This window comes from Salvelinus alpinus, chromosome 2 (genome assembly GCF_045679555.1).
Source record: "Salvelinus alpinus chromosome 2, SLU_Salpinus.1, whole genome shotgun sequence".
In the NCBI taxonomy this organism is placed as follows: Eukaryota; Metazoa; Chordata; class Actinopteri; order Salmoniformes; family Salmonidae; genus Salvelinus; species Salvelinus alpinus.
This window is the reverse complement of record NC_092087.1, coordinates 98,106,062-98,122,126: the sequence shown is the minus strand read 5'-3', so window position 1 is coordinate 98,122,126 and position 16,065 is coordinate 98,106,062. Positions and strand designations below refer to the sequence as shown.

At 43.9% G+C, this 16,065-nt stretch overlaps 1 protein-coding gene across 6 annotated transcripts in view; it reads left to right on the top strand.

The window, feature by feature from the left end:
- Positions 1-16,065, top strand: part of iqce (IQ motif containing E) — a 35,574-nt gene that overhangs the window by 10,252 nt on the left and 9,257 nt on the right. For 5 of the 6 annotated variants that reach the window (XM_071390139.1, XM_071390140.1, XM_071390138.1 and 2 more), the window contains 4 exons: positions 14,795-14,845; positions 14,975-15,045; positions 15,595-15,667; positions 15,849-15,889. In XM_071390139.1, the coding sequence (XP_071246240.1) occupies positions 14,795-14,845; positions 14,975-15,045; positions 15,595-15,667; positions 15,849-15,889 (236 nt within the window). Of the gene's footprint in view, positions 1-2,836; positions 3,238-6,634; positions 6,685-6,896; positions 7,011-14,794; positions 14,846-14,974; positions 15,046-15,594; positions 15,668-15,848; positions 15,890-16,065 lie in introns of those variants that run through there. The other variant, XM_071390141.1, reaches the window with a different exon arrangement.

The following is a 16,065-nucleotide window of genomic DNA, read 5'->3' as shown; positions in this document are numbered from 1 at the left end:
AACTCTATTCCTAAACCTCCATAGAAACCAGAGACAACTCTATTCCTAAACCTCCATAGAAACCAGAGAGACAACTCTATTCCTAAACCTCCATAGAAACCAGAGAGACAACTCTATTCCTAAACCTCCATAGAAACCAGACAACTCTATTCCTAAACTTCCATAGAAACCAGAGACAACTCTATTCCTAAACCTCCATAGAAACCAGAGAGACAACTCTATTCCTAAACCTCCATAGAAACCAGAGAGACAACTCTATTCCTAAACCTCCATAGAAACCAGAGAGACAACTCTATTCCTAAACCTCCATAGAAACCAGAGAGACAACTCTATTCCTAAACCTCCATAGAAACCAGAGAGACAACTCTATTCCTAAACCTCCATAGAAACCAGAGAGACAACTCTATTCCTAAACCTCCATAGAAACCAGAGACAACTCTATTCCTAAACCTCCATAGAAACCAGAGAGACAACTCTATTCCTAAACCTCCATAGAAACCAGAGAGACAACTCTATTCCTAAACCTCCATAGAAACCAGAGAGACAACTCTATTCCTAAACCTCCATAGAAACCAGAGACAACTCTATTCCTAAACCTCCATAGAAACCAGAGACAACTCTATTCCTAAACCTCCATAGAAACCAGAGAGACAACTCTGTTCCTCAACCTCCATAGAAACCAGAGAGACAACTCTATTCCTAAACTTCCATAGAAACCAGAGAGACAACTCTATTCCTAAACCTCCATAGAAACCAGAGACAACTCTATTCCTAAACCTCCATAGAAACCAGAGACAACTCTATTCCTAAATCTCCATAGAAACCAGAGAGCCAACTCTATTCCTAAACCTCCATAGAAACCAGAGACAACTCTATTCCTAAACCTCCATAGAAACCAGAGACAACTCTATTCCTAAACCTCCATAGAAACCAGAGAGACAACTCTATTCCTAAACCTCCATAGAAACCAGAGACAACTCTATTCCTAAACCTCCATAGAAACCAGAGAGACAACTCTATTCCTAAACCTCCATAGAAACCAGAGAGACAACTCTATTCCTAAACCTCCGTAGAAACCAGAGAGACAACTCTATTCCTAAACCTCCGTAGAAACCAGAGAGACAACTCTATTCCTAAACCTCCATAGAAACCAGAGACAACTCTATTCCTAAACCTCCGTAGAAACCAGAGAGACAACTCTATTCCTAAACCTCCATAGAAACCAGAGACAACTCTATTCCTAAACCTCCATAGAAACCAGAGAGACAACTCTATTCCTAAACCTCCATAGAAACCAGAGAGACAACTCTGTTCCTCAACCTCCATAGAAACCAGAGAGACAACTCTATTCCTAAACCTCCATAGAAACCAGAGAGACAACTCTGTTCCTCAACCTCCATAGAAACCAGAGAGACAACTCTATTCCTAAACCTCCATAGAAACCAGAGAGACAACTCTATTCCTAAACTTCCATAGAAACCAGAGAGACAACTCTATTCCTAAACCTCCATAGAAACCAGAGACAACTCTATTCCTAAACCTCCATAGAAACCAGAGACAACTCTATTCCTAAACCTCCATAGAAACCAGAGAGACAACTCTGTTCCTCAACCTCCATAGAAACCAGAGAGACAACTCTATTCCTAAACTTCCATAGAAACCAGAGAGACAACTCTATTCCTAAACCTCCATAGAAACCAGAGACAACTCTATTCCTAAACCTCCATAGAAACCAGAGACAACTCTATTCCTAAACCTCCATAGAAACCAGAGAGACAACTCTATTCCTAAACCTCCATAGAAACCAGAGACAACTCTATTCCTAAACCTCCATAGAAACCAGAGAGACAACTCTATTCCTAAACCTCCGTAGAAACCAGAGAGACAACTCTATTCCTAAACCTCCGTAGAAACCAGAGAGACAACTCTATTCCTAAACCTCCATAGAAACCAGAGAGACAACTCTATTCCTAAACCTCCATAGAAACCAGAGACAACTCTATTCCTAAACCTCCATAGAAACCAGAGAGACAACTCTATTCCTAAACCTCCATAGAAACCAGAGAGACAACTCTATTCCTAAACCTCCATAGAAACCAGAGAGACAACTCTATTCCTAAACCTCCATAGAAACCAGAGAGACAACTCTATTCCTAAACCTCCATAGAAACCAGAGAGACAACTCTATTCATAAACCTCCATAGAAACTAGAGACAACTCTATTCCTAAACCTCCATAGAAACCAGAGAGACAACTCTATTCCTAAACCTCCATAGAAACCAGAGAGACAACTCTATTCCTAAACCTCCGTAGAAACCAGACAACTCTATTCCTAAACCTCCATAGAAACCAGAGACAACTCTATTCCTAAACCTCCATAGAAACCAGAGAGACAACTCTATTCCTAAACCTCCATAGAAACCAGAGAGACAACTCTATTCCTAAACCTCCGTAGAAACCAGACAACTCTATTCCTAAACCTCCATAGAAACCAGAGACAACTCTATTCCTAAACCTCCATAGAAACCAGAGACAACTCTATTCCTAAACCTCCATAGAAACCAGAGAGACAACTCTATTCCTAAACCTCCATAGAAACCAGAGAGACAACTCTATTCCTAAACCTCCGTAGAAACCAGACAACTCTATTCCTAAACCTCCGTAGAAACCAGAGAGACAACTCTATTCCTAAACCTCCATAGAAACCAGAGAGACAACTCTATTCCTAACCTCCATAGGGACATACACACACAGTTATTCAGCTAGTGTGGTATCTTGTTGCATGTTATTCCAGCTGACAGCTTGTAGGGTTTTGTTGACCCTAGTGATATGTTTTGCTCAGAGGGGAACCATGTCTTTCACAACATTATTCATTATATGTCTACCATTGTATTAAAAATATGTTATTCTCTCTCTCTCTCTTTCTCTCTCTCTCTCTCTCTAGGTCTGTCCCAGTCTCTGAGAGTTGACTTTGACACAACACACACCTCAACCTGTCTCTCTTTTCTCTCTCTCTAGGCCTGTCTCAGTCTCTGAGAGTTGACTTTGACACAACACCTCAGCCTGTCTCTCCTCTCTCTCTCCTCTCTCTCTCTCTAGGTCTGTCCCAGTCTCTGAGAGTTGACTTTGACACAACACACACCTCAGCCTGTCTCTCCTCTTCTCCCTGTACTCCAGAGTATCTCCAACAGGCTCTGGGCATTAAGAAACCCAAACACCTGCACTCCTCACCCAATGGTGTGTGCGTGTGTGTGTGAGTGTGTGTGTGTGTGTGCTATTCTACAGTGTAACAGTTATTCTACAGTGTAACAGTTATTCTAGTGTGTAACAGTTATTCTACAATGTAACAGTTATTCTACAGTGTTTAACAGTTATTCTACAGTGTAACAGTTATTCTACAGTGTGTAACAGTTATTCTACAGTGTAACAGTTATTCTACAGTGTGTAACAGTTATTCTACAGTGTGTAACAGTTATTCTACAGTGTTTAACAGTTATTCTAGTGTGTGTAACAGTTATTCTACAGTGTGTAACAGTTATTCTACAGTGTGTAACAGTTATTCTACAGTGTAACAGTTATTCTACAGTGTGTAACAGTTATTCTACAGTGTTTAACAGTTATTCTAGTGTGTGTAACAGTTATTCTACAGTGTAACAGTTATTCTACAGTGTGTAACAGTTATTCTACAGTGTTTAACAGTTATTCTAGTGTGTGTAACAGTTATTCTACAGTGTGTAACAGTTATTCTACAGTGTGTAACAGTTATTCTACAGTGTGTAACAGTTATTCTACAGTGTAACAGTTATTCTACAGTGTAACAGTTATTCTACAGTGTGTAACAGTTATTCTACAGTGTAACAGTTATTCTACAGTGTAACAGTTATTCTACAGTGTAACAGTTATTCTACAATGTAACAGTTATTCTACAATGTAACAGTTATTCTACAATGTAACAGTTATTCTACAATGTAACAGTTATTCTACAGTGTGTAACAGTTATTCTACAGTGTAACAGTTATTCTACAGTGTGTAACAGTTATTCTACAGTGTAACAGTTATTCTACAATGTAACAGTTATTTTACGGTGTAACAGTTATTTTACGGTGTAACAGTTATTCTACAGTGTAACAGTTATTCTACAATGTAACAGTTATTTTACAATGTAACAGTTATTTTACGGTGTAACAGTTATTCTACAATGTAACAGTTATTTTACGGTGTAACAGTTATTTTACGGTGTAACAGTTATTCTACAGTGTGTAACAGTTATTCTACAGTTATTCTACAGTGTAACAGTTATTCTACAATGTAACAGTTATTCTACAATGTAACAGTTATTCTACAATGTAACAGTTATTCTACAATGTAACAGTTATTCTACAGTGTGTAACAGTTATTCTACAGTGTAACAGTTATTCTACAATGTAACAGTTTTTTTACGGTGTAACAGGTATTCTACAGTGTGTAACAGTTATTCTACAATGTAACAGTTATTCTACAGTGTGTAACAGTTATTCTACAGTGTGTAACAGTTATTCTACAGTGTGTAACAGTTATTCTACAATGTAACAGTTATTCTACAGTGTGTAACAGTTATTCTACAGTGTAACAGTTATTCTACAGTGTAACAGTCATTCTACAGTGTGTAACAGTTATTCTACAGTGTAACAGTTATTCTACAGTGTAACAGTTATTCTACAGTGTGTAACATTTATTCTACAGTGTGTAACAGTTATTCTACAGTGTGTAACAGTTATTCTACAGTGTGTAACAGTTATTCTACAGTGTGTAACAGTTATTCTACAGTGTGTAACAGTTATTCTACAGTGTGTAACAATTATTCTACAGTTATTCTACAATGTAACAGTTATTATACAGTTATTCTACAGTGTTAAATTTATTCTACAGTGTGTAACATTTATTCTACAGTGTGTAACAGTTATTCTACAGTGTGTAACAGTTATTCTACAGTGTGTAACAGTTATTCTACAGTGTGTAACAGTTGTTCTACAGTGTGTAACAGTTATTCTACAGTGTGTAACAATTATTCTACAGTGTGTAACAGTTATTCTACAGTGTAACAGTTATTCTACAGTGTGTAACAGTTATTCTACAGTGTGTAACAGTTATTCTACAGTTTGCAACAGTTATTCTACAGTTTGCAACAGTTATTCTACAGTGTGTAACAGTTATTCTACAGTGTGTAACAGTTATTCTACAGTGTGTAACAGTTATTCTACAGTGTAACAGTTATTCTACAGTGTAACAGTTATTCTACAGTGTAACAGTTATTCTACAGTGTGTAACAGTTATTCTACAGTGTAACAGTTATTCTACAGTGTAACAGTTATTCTACAGTGTTTAACAGTTATTCTACAGTGTTTAACAGTTATTCTACAGTGTGTAACAGTTATTCCACAGTGTGTAACAGTTATTCCACAGTGTGTAACAGTTATTCTACAGTGTGTAACAGTTATTCTACAGTGTGTAACAGTTATTCTACAGTGTGTAACAGTTATTCTACAGTGTGTAACAGTTATTCTACAGTGTGTAACAGTTATTCTACAGTGTGTAACAGTTATTCTACAGTGTGTAACAGTTATTCTACAGTGTGTAACAGTTATTCTACAGTGTGTAACAGTTATTCTACAGTGTGTAACAGTTATTCTACAGTGTGTAACAGTTATTCTACAGTGTGTAACAGTTATTCTACAGTTATTCTACAGTGTGTGTAACAGTTATTCTACAGTGTAACAGTTATTCTACAGTGTCTAACAGTTATTCTACAGTGTCTAACAGTTATTCTACAGTGTTTAACAGTTATTCTACAGTGTTTAACAGTTATTCTACAGTGTGTAACAGTTATTCTACAGTGTGTAACAGTTATTACACAGTGTGTAACAGTTATTCTACAGTGTAACAGTTATTCTACAGTGTTTAACAGTTATTCTACAGAGTTTGTAACAGTTATTCTACAGAGTTTGTAACAGTTATTGTACAGTGTGTAACAGTTATTCTACAGTGTTTAACAGTTATTCTAGTGTGTGTAACAGTTATTCTACAGTGTAACAGTTGTTCTACAGTATGTAACAGTTATTCTACAGTATGTAACAGTTATTCTACAGTATGTAACAGTTATTCTACAGTGTGTAACAGTTATTCTACAGTGTGTAACAGTTATTCCACAGTGTGTAACAGTTATTCTACAGTGTAACAGTTATTCTACAGTGTAACAGTTATTCTACAGTGTAACAGTTATTCTACAGTGTAACAGTTATTCTACAGTGTGTAACAGTTATTCCACAGTGTGTAACAGTTATTCTACAGTGTAACAGTTATTCTACAGTGTAACAGTTATTCTACAGTGTGTAACAGTTATTCCACAGTGTGTAACAGTTATTCTACAGTGTAACAGTTATTCTACAGTGTGTAACAGTTATTCTACAGTGTGTAACAGTTATTCTACAGTGTGTAACAGTTATTCTACAGTGTGTAACAGTTATTCTACAGTGTAACAGTTGTTCTACAGTATGTAACAGTTATTCTACAGTGTAACAGTTATTCTACAGTGTAACAGTTATTCTACAGTGTGTAACAGTTATTCTACAGTGTGTAACAGTTATTCTCCCTCCAGACTACAGAGAGAAGGAGGACATGTACGATGAGATCATCCACCTCAAGAAGGTAACGAAACACACACACACACACACACACACACACACACACACACAAAACAAAGGTATTTTTGGAATATTTAGGCAAGTTAGCTGGCTTACTCATTGATCCTACTTTGTAGTAGGTGTTGGACATTTAGAACCTTCTAGTAAATGGCAGAAATCTAATGGCTTTAATCCTGAACTCAGAGGAATTGATCAGGTCTGTTTGTTCCTCTCCAGAGTCTTCAGGCTCAGAAGTCCGAGAAGGACAGGATGAAAGCCAAACTACGGCGTCTGGAGGAGGACAAAACTAAGAAAGACAAGCAAATAGAACAGCTGCTGGATCCCACCAAGGTACCAACCCCCAGCATCATCACCTCAGATCATACTGACCCCCAGCAGCATCACCTCAGATCATACTGACCCCCAGCAGCATCACCTCAGATCATAGTGACCCCCAGCATCATCACCTCAGATCATACTGACCCCCAGCAGCATCATCACCTCAGATCATACTGACCCCAGCAGCATCATCACCTCAGATCATACTGACCCCCAGCAGCATCATCACCTCAGATCATACTGACCCCCAGCAGCATCATCACCTCAGATCATACTAACCCCCAGCAGCATCACCTCAGATCATACTGACCCCCAGCAGCATCACCTCAGATCATACTGACCCCCAGCAGCATCACATCAGATCATACTGACCCCCAGCATCATCACCTCAGATCATACTGACCCCCAGCAGCATCACCTCAGATCATAGTGACCCCAAGCAGCATCACCTCAGATCATAGTGACCCCCAGCAGCATCACCTCAGATCATACTGACCCCCAGCAGCATCACCTCAGATCATACTGACCCCCAGCAGCATCACCTCAGATCATACTGACCCCCAGCAGCATCACCTCAGATCATAGTGACCCCCAGCATCATCACCTCAGATCATACTGATCCCCACCAACTTACTCCATGGAGGTCTCTGTAACAGATCATAGTGACTCCATGGAGGTCTCTGTAACAGATCATAGTGACTCCATGGAGGTCTCTGTAACAGATCATAGTGACTCCATGGAGGTCTCTGTAACATATCATAGTGACTCCATGGAGGTCTCTGTAACAGATCATAGTGACTCCATGGAGGTCTCTGTAACAGATTTACATTTACATTTAAGTCATTTAGCAGACGCTCTTATCCAGAGCGACTTACAAATTGGTGCATTCACCTTATGACATCCAGTGGAACGGCCACTTTACAATAGTGCATCTAAATCTTTTAAGGGGGGGGGGAGTGAGAAGGATTACTTTATCCTATCCTAGGTATTCCTTAAAGAGGTGGGGTTTCAGGTGTCTCCGGAAGGTGGTGATTGACTCCGCTGTCCTGGCGTCGTGAGGGAGTTTGTTCCACCATTGGGGGGCCAGAGCAGCGAACAGTTTTGACTGGGCTGAGCGGGAACTGTACTTCCTCAGTGGTAGGGAGGCGAGCAGGCCAGAGGTGGATGAACGCAGTGCCCTTGTTTGGGTGTAGGGCCTGATCAGAGCCTGGAGGTACTGAGGTGCCGTTCCCCTCACAGCTCCGTAGGCAAGCACCATGGTCTTGTAGCGGATGCGAGCTTCAACTGGAAGCCAGTGGAGAGAGCGGAGGAGCGGGGTGACGTGAGAGAACTTGGGAAGGTTGAACACCAGACGGGCTGCGGCGTTCTGGATGAGTTGTAGGGGTTTAATGGCACAGGCAGGGAGCCCAGCCAACAGCGAGTTGCAGTAATCCAGACGGGAGATGACAAGTGCCTGGATTAGGACCTGCGCCGCTTCCTGTGTGAGGCAGGGTCGTACTCTGCGGATGTTGTAGAGCATGAACCTACAGGAACGGGCCACCGCCTTGATGTTGGTTGAGAACGACAGGGTGTTGTCCAGGATCACGCCAAGGTTCTTAGCGCTCTGGGAGGAGGACACAATGGAGTTGTCAACCGTGATGGCGAGATCATGGAACGGGCAGTCCTTCCCCGGGAGGAAGAGCAGCTCCGTCTTGCCGAGGTTCAGCTTGAGGTGGTGATCCGTCATCCACACTGATATGTCTGCCAGACATGCAGAGATGCGATTCGCCACCTGGTCATCAGAAGGGGGAAAGGAGAAGATTAGTTGTGTGTCGTCTGCATAGCAATGATAGGAGAGACCATGTGAGGTTATGACAGAGCCAAGTGACTTGGTGTATAGCGAGAATAGGAGAGGGCCTAGAACAGAGCCCTGGGGGACACCAGTGGTGAGAGCACGTGGTGAGGAGACAGATTCTCGCCACGCCACCTGGTAGGAGCGACCTGTCAGGTAGGACGCAATCCAAGCGTGGGCCGCAGATCATTGTGATCCAAGTGTGGCGTAGCAGTCGGACGTGTCTTTGTTTTGTCCTGTCCTGTGTAAATAGTCTTCGTATTTTTCGTATACATTTCGTATATATTTTAATTTCACTTTCCATCTAGGAACTGAATATACATTTCTACACTCCGCCTCACCCAATGTGGTACGGACCTGCTATTTTTTTTATACTTTAGAACCGTAACCCCAATCAGAAGCTAGCCAGATAACTAGCTACTAGCTAGTAGTCAGTTAGCCACTGCTGCGGTCTTCACCCTCAACTCGGACACAGCCAGCTTCAATACCGGGCCAATACCTGCCAGTCTGCAAGCGCGATATCAACCCAGAGCATACAGGACTGCTTTTTCTCTACCACATCACCGGATTCCTGACGCAAGCTCTGGACAATTACACCGTATCATCACAGCTAGCTAGCTGCAACCGAGTGGCTACTACTGGCTAACACCTCTGTCCCGAAGCAAGCACCAGTTAGCCTTGAGCTAGCCTCGAGCTAGGCCCATCTGCCGGCTAGCTGAAGAGGTCTACCAGCGAATTCTTGGGCTACAATACCAGCTACAAGCTAATTTAGCCATTTTTTTTTTTGCCGCTGCTAGTAGCTTCTACCTTCTGCACAGACACCAGCCCTGTTATTAGCCTGGATATTACTCACCAATTTACCAGCATCGGACTGTCTCTCGACAACAACGCCGGATTCCTGCCGTAATCCCTGAGCCACTGCTTCTGATCCTCACAGCTAGCTTGCGGCTAGCGCAGCTAGCGCCACTGCCACGAAGCTAGCACCAGTTAGCAAACACAATTCTACAATTCACAACCTCTCTTTCGCCATCGCCATCTGGCTTGGATTCTCTGTTGACACGACCACGTCTGAGCAGACCCCCTCCGTCTGAGCAGACCACCCCCCGGGCTACTAACTTTAAACGCCGCGTGCTAGCTTAGTGGAGGCCTCCCTGCTCCATCTACGGCTGCCCCCTGGACACTATGATCACTTGGCTACATAGCTGATGCATGCTTGACTGTCCATTAATTCACGGTACTCCATTCTGTTTATTTGTGTTTTATCTGTCGGCTCTGTGCTTTAACTCAGGATCTGTGTGTAGTTAATCCGACCCTCTCTGCCTAGTCGTCGCCATTTTTACCTGTTGTTGCTGTGTTAGACTAGCACCCTGTTATTGCTGCTGTTATCTTACCTGTTGTTTTAGCTAGCTCTCCCAATCAAGACCTGCAATCACTTTATGCCTTATTGTATGTCTCTCTCAAATATCAATATGCCTTGCATACTGTTGTTCAGGCTAGTTATCATTATCATTGTTTTGGTTTGCAATGGACCCTGTAGTTCCACTCTCCGTACCTCTGATACCTCCTTGGTCCCACCCCCCACACATGCGGTGACCTCACCCATTGAGACCAGCATGTCCAGAGATACAACCTCTCTTATCATCACCCAGTGCCTGGGCTTGCCTCCGCTGTACCCACGCCCCACCATACCCCTGTCTGCACATTATGCCCAGAATCTATTCTACCACGCCCATAAATCTGCTCCTTTTATTCTTTGTCCCCAACGCTCTAGGCGACCAGTTTTGATAGCCTTTAGCCGCACCCTCATCCTACTACTCCTCTGTTCCTCGGGTGATGTGGAGGTAAACCCAGGCCCTGCATGTCCCCAGTCACCCTCATTTGTTGACTTCTGTGATCGAAAAAGCCTTGGCCTCATGCATGTCAACATCAGAAGCCTCCTCCCTAAGTTTGCCTTACTCACCGCTTTAGCACACTCTGCCAACCCTGATGTCCTTGCCGTGTCCGAATCCTGGCTTAGGAAGGCCACCAAAAATTCTGAGATTTCCATACCCAACTATAACACTTTCCGTCAAGATAGAACTGCCAAAGGGGGAGGAGTTGCAATCTACTGCAGAGATAGCCTGCAAAGTTCTGTCATACTTTCCAGGTCTATGCCCAAACAGTTCGAACTTCTAATTTTAAAAATTAATCTCTCCAGAAATAAGTCTCTCACTGTTGCCGCCTGCTACCGACCCCCCTCAGCTCCCAGCTGTGCCCTGGACACCATCTGTGAATTGATCGCTCCCCATCTAGCTTCAGAGTTTGTTCTGTTAGGTGACCTAAACTGGGATATGCTTAACACCCCGGCAGTCCTACAATCCAAGCTTGATGCCCTCAATCTCACACAAATCATCAAGGAACCCACCAGGTACAACCCTAAATCCGTAAACATGGGCACCCTAATAGACATTATCCTGACCAACCTGCCCTCCAAATACACCTCTGCTGTCTTCAATCAAGATCTCAGCGATCACTGCCTCATTGCCTGTATCCGCCACGGGTCCGCGGTCAAACGACCACCCCTCATCACTGTCAAACGCTCCCTAAAACACTTCTGCGAGCAGGCCTTTCTAATCGACCTGGCCCGGGTACCCTGGAAGGATATTGACCTCATCCCGTCAGTTGAGGATGCCTGGTCATTCTTTAAATGTTACTTCCTCACCATATTAGACAAGCATGCTCCGTTCAAAAAATGCAGAACCAAGAACAGATATAGCCCTTGGTTCACTCCAGACCTGACTGCCCTCGACCAGCACAAAAACATCCTGTGGCGAACTGCAATAGCATCGAAGAGCCCCCGCGATATGCAACTGTTCAGGGAAGTCAGGAACCAATACACGCAGTCAGTCAGGAAAGCAAAGGCCAGCTTTTTCAAGCAGAAATTTGCATCCTGTAGCTCTAACTCCAAAAAGTTCTGGGATACTGTAAAGTCCATGGAGAACAAGAGCACCTCCTCCCAGCTGCCCACTGCACTGAGGCTAGGTAACACGGTCACCACCGATAAATCCATGATAATCGAAGACTTCAACAAGCATTTCTCAATGGCTGGCCATGCCTTCCTCCTGGCGACTCCAACCTTGGCCAACAGCCCCGCCCCCCCCGCTGCTACTCGCCCAAGCCTCCCCAGCTTCTCCTTTACCCAAATCCAGATAGCAGATGTTCTGAAAGAGCTGGAAAACCTGGACCCATACAAATCAGCTGGGCTTGACAATCTGGACCCCCTATTTCTGAAACTGTCCGCCGCCATTGTCGCACCCCCTATCACCAGCCTGTTCAACCTCTCCTTCGTAACATCTGAGATCCCCAAGGATTGGAAAGCTGCCGCGGTCATCCCCCTCTTCAAAGGGGGAGACACCCTGGACCCAAACTGTTACAGACCTATATCCATCCTGCCCTGCCTATCTAAGGTCTTCGAAAGCCAAGTCAACAAACAGATCACTGACCATCTCGAATCCCACCGTACCTTCTCCGCTGTGCAATCCGGTTTCCGAGCCGGTCATGGGTGCACCTCAGCCACGCTCAAGGTACTAAACGATATCATAACCGCCATCGATAAAAGACATTACTGTGCAGCCGTCTTCATCGACCTGGCCAAGGCTTTCGACTCTGTCAATCACCATATTCTTATCGGCAGACTCAGTAGCCTCGGTTTTTCTAATGACTGCCTTGCCTGGTTCACCAACTACTTTGCAGACAGAGTTCAGTGTGTCAAATCGGAGGGCATGTTGTCCGGTCCTCTGGCAGTCTCTATGGGGGTACCACAGGGTTCAATTCTCGGGCCGACTCTTTTCTCTGTATACATCAATGATGTTGCTCTTGCTGCGGGCGATTCCCTGATCCACCTCTACGCAGACGACACCATTCTATATACTTCCGGCCCTTCCTTGGACACTGTGCTATCTAACCTCCAAACGAGCTTCAATGCCATACAACACTCCTTCCGTGGCCTCCAACTGCTCTTAAACGCTAGTAAAACCAAATGCATGCTTTTCAACCGTTCGCTGCCTGCACCCGCACGCCCGACTAGCATCACCACCCTGGACGGTTCCGACCTAGAATATGTGGACATCTATAAGTACCTAGGTGTCTGGCTAGACTGCAAACTCTCCTTCCAGACTCATATCAAACATCTCCAATCCAAAATCAAAGCAAGAATCGGCTTTCTATTCCGCAACAAAGCCTCCTTCACTCACGCCGCCAAACTTACCCTAGTAAAACTGACTATCCTACCGATCCTCGACTTCGGCGATGTCATCTACAAAATAGCTTCCAATACTCTACTCAGCAAACTGGATGCAGTTTATCACAGTGCCATTCGTTTTGTTACTAAAGCACCTTATACGACCCACCACTGCGACCTGTATGCCCTAGTCGGCTGGCCCTCGCTACATGTTCGTCGTCAGACCCACTGGCTCCAGGTCATCTACAAGGCTATGCTAGGTAAAGTGCCGCCTTATCTCAGTTCACTGGTCACGATGGCTACACCCACCCGCAACACGCGCTCCAGCAGGTGTATCTCACTGATCATCCCTAAAGCCAAAACCTCATTTGGACGCCTTTCCTTCCAGTTCTCTGCTGCCTGCGACTGGAACGAATTGCAAAAATCTCTGAAGTTGGAGACTTTTATCTCCCTCAACAACTTTAAAAACCTGCTATCCGAGCAGCTAACCGATCGCTGCAGCTGTACATAGTCCATCTGTAAACTACCCACCCATTTTACCTACCTCACCCCCCATACTGCTTTTATTTATTTACTTTTCTGCTCTTTTGCACACCAGTATCTCTTCTTGCACATGATCATCTGATGATTTATCACTCCAGTGTTAATCTGCTAAATTGTAATTATTCGATTTATTGCCTACCTGTGTGCCTTTTGCACACATTGTATATAGATTCTCTTTTTTTTCTACCATGTTATTGACTTGTTTATTGTTTACTCCATGTGTAACTCTGTGTTGTCTGTTCACACTGCTATGCTTTATCTTGGCCAGGTCGCGGTTGCAAATGAGAACTTGTTCTCAACTAGCCTACCTGGTTAAATAAAGGTGAAAAAAATAAATAAAAAATAAAATAAAAAATAGTGACTCCATGGAGATCTCTGTAACAGATCATAGTGACTCCATGGAGGTCTCTGTAACATATCATAGTGACTCCACGGAGGTCTCTGTAACAGATTATAGTGACTCCACGGAGGTCTCTGTAACAGATCATAGTGACTCCACGGAGGTCTCTGTAACAGATCATAGTGACTCCACGGAGGTCCCTGTAACAGATCATAGTGACTCCACGGAGGTCTCTGTAACAGATCATAGTGACTCCACGGGGGTCTCTGTAACAGATCATAGTGACTCCACGGAGGTCTCTGTAACAGATCATAGTGACTCCACGGAGGTCTCTGTAACAGATCATAGTGACTCCATGGAGGTCTCTGTAACAGATCATAGTGACTCCATGGAGGTCTCTGTAACAGATCATAGTGACTCCATGGAGGTCTCTGTAACAGATCATAGTGACTCCATGGAGGTCTCTGTAACAGATCATAGTGACTCCATGGAGGTCTCTGTAACAGATCATAGTGACTCCATGGAGGTCTCTGTAACAGATCATAGTGACTCCATGGAGGTCTCTGTAACAGATCATAGTGACTCCATGGAGGTCTCTGTAACAGATCATAGTGACTCCATGGAGGTCTCTGTAACAGATCATAGTGACTCCATGGAGGTCTCTGTAACAGATCATAGTGACTCCATGGAGGTCTCTGTAACAGATCATAGTGACTCCATGGAGGTCTCTGTAACAGATCATAGTGACTCCATGGAGGTCTCTGTAACAGATCATAGTGACTCCATGGAGGTCTCTGTAACAGATCATAGTGACTCCATGGAGGTCTCTCTAGCTGATCTGAGCCTGTTGTTTCCCTCCACAGGGACCGGAGTACACACTGGGTCTGGTGGACAAGAAACACCAGGGGAGCCTGGTAAGTGTCTGTGTGTGTGTGTGTGTGTGTGTGTGTGTGTGTGTGTGTGTGTGTGTGTGTGTCTCTGTGTGTGTGTGTGTGTGTGTGTGTGTGTGTTGTAGGAAGGTGTTGATTGACATTGTCCTGCAGGTTGTTAATGGACTGAAACAGAGAATCCTGAAGCTGGAACAGCAGTGTAGAGAGAAGGAGAACACTGTGACGTAAGTCTGTCTGTGTCTGTCTGTCTGTCTGTCTGTCTGTCTGTCTGTGGCTGTCTGTCTGTGGCTGTCTGTCTGTCTCTCTGTTTGTGCCTGTCTGTCTGTGCCTGCCTGTCTGTCTGTGCCTGTCTGTATGTCTGTCTGTCTGTCTGTCTGTCTGTCTGTCTGTCTGTCTGTCTGTCTGTCTGTCTGTCTGTCTGTCTGTCTGTCTGTCTGTGTATGTGCCTGTCTGTCTGTCTGTCTGTGCCTGTGTGCCTGTCTGTGTATCTGTCTGTCTGTGTATGTGCCTGTCTGTCTGTGCCTGTCTGTGTATCTGTCTGTCTGTGTATCTGTCTTTCTGTGCCTGTCTGTGTATCTGTCTGTCTGTGCCTGTCTGTCTGTCTGTCTCTTTCTGAATGTATTTATTCATTAGACATGTTGAGATGCAGCATCTCGTTTCCCAGAGTTCCCAGATGGAAAGCTCCATCACTAATAGATGATGTTTGATGTATCGTTGTTATAAAACCAAGATGAGTAGTGTCACCATCAACCTGTCATGTCCCGTTGTAACAGCAAACTGCAGAGTGAGCTGCAGACCACTAATCTGGAGGAGTTGAAGATCACAGTGGAGACCTACTTTGAGGAGGTACATCTTTGCTCTCTGTTCTAGTGCAGTGAGATGTTTCTACTTGAACGTCATCTTTTCTGGTGCTAACGTGTGTGTGTCTGTCTGTCTGTCTGTCTGTCTGTCTGTCTGTCTGTCTGTCTGTCTGTCTGTCTGTCTGTCTGTGTGTCTGTGTGTGTGTGTGTGTGTGTGTATTCTCCAGATTCAGAGACTGAGGATGATATTGGACGCAACAGAGAAAAGGTACAGAAAGTAAAAATGTTTACATTTTAGTCACTTGGCAGAAGCTCTTATCCAGAGCGACTTACAGGAGCAATTAGGGTTAAGTGCCTTGATCAAGGGCACATGGACAGATATGTTGCACCTAGTCGGCTCGGGATTTGAACCAGCGACATTTCAGTTACTGGCCCAACGCTCTT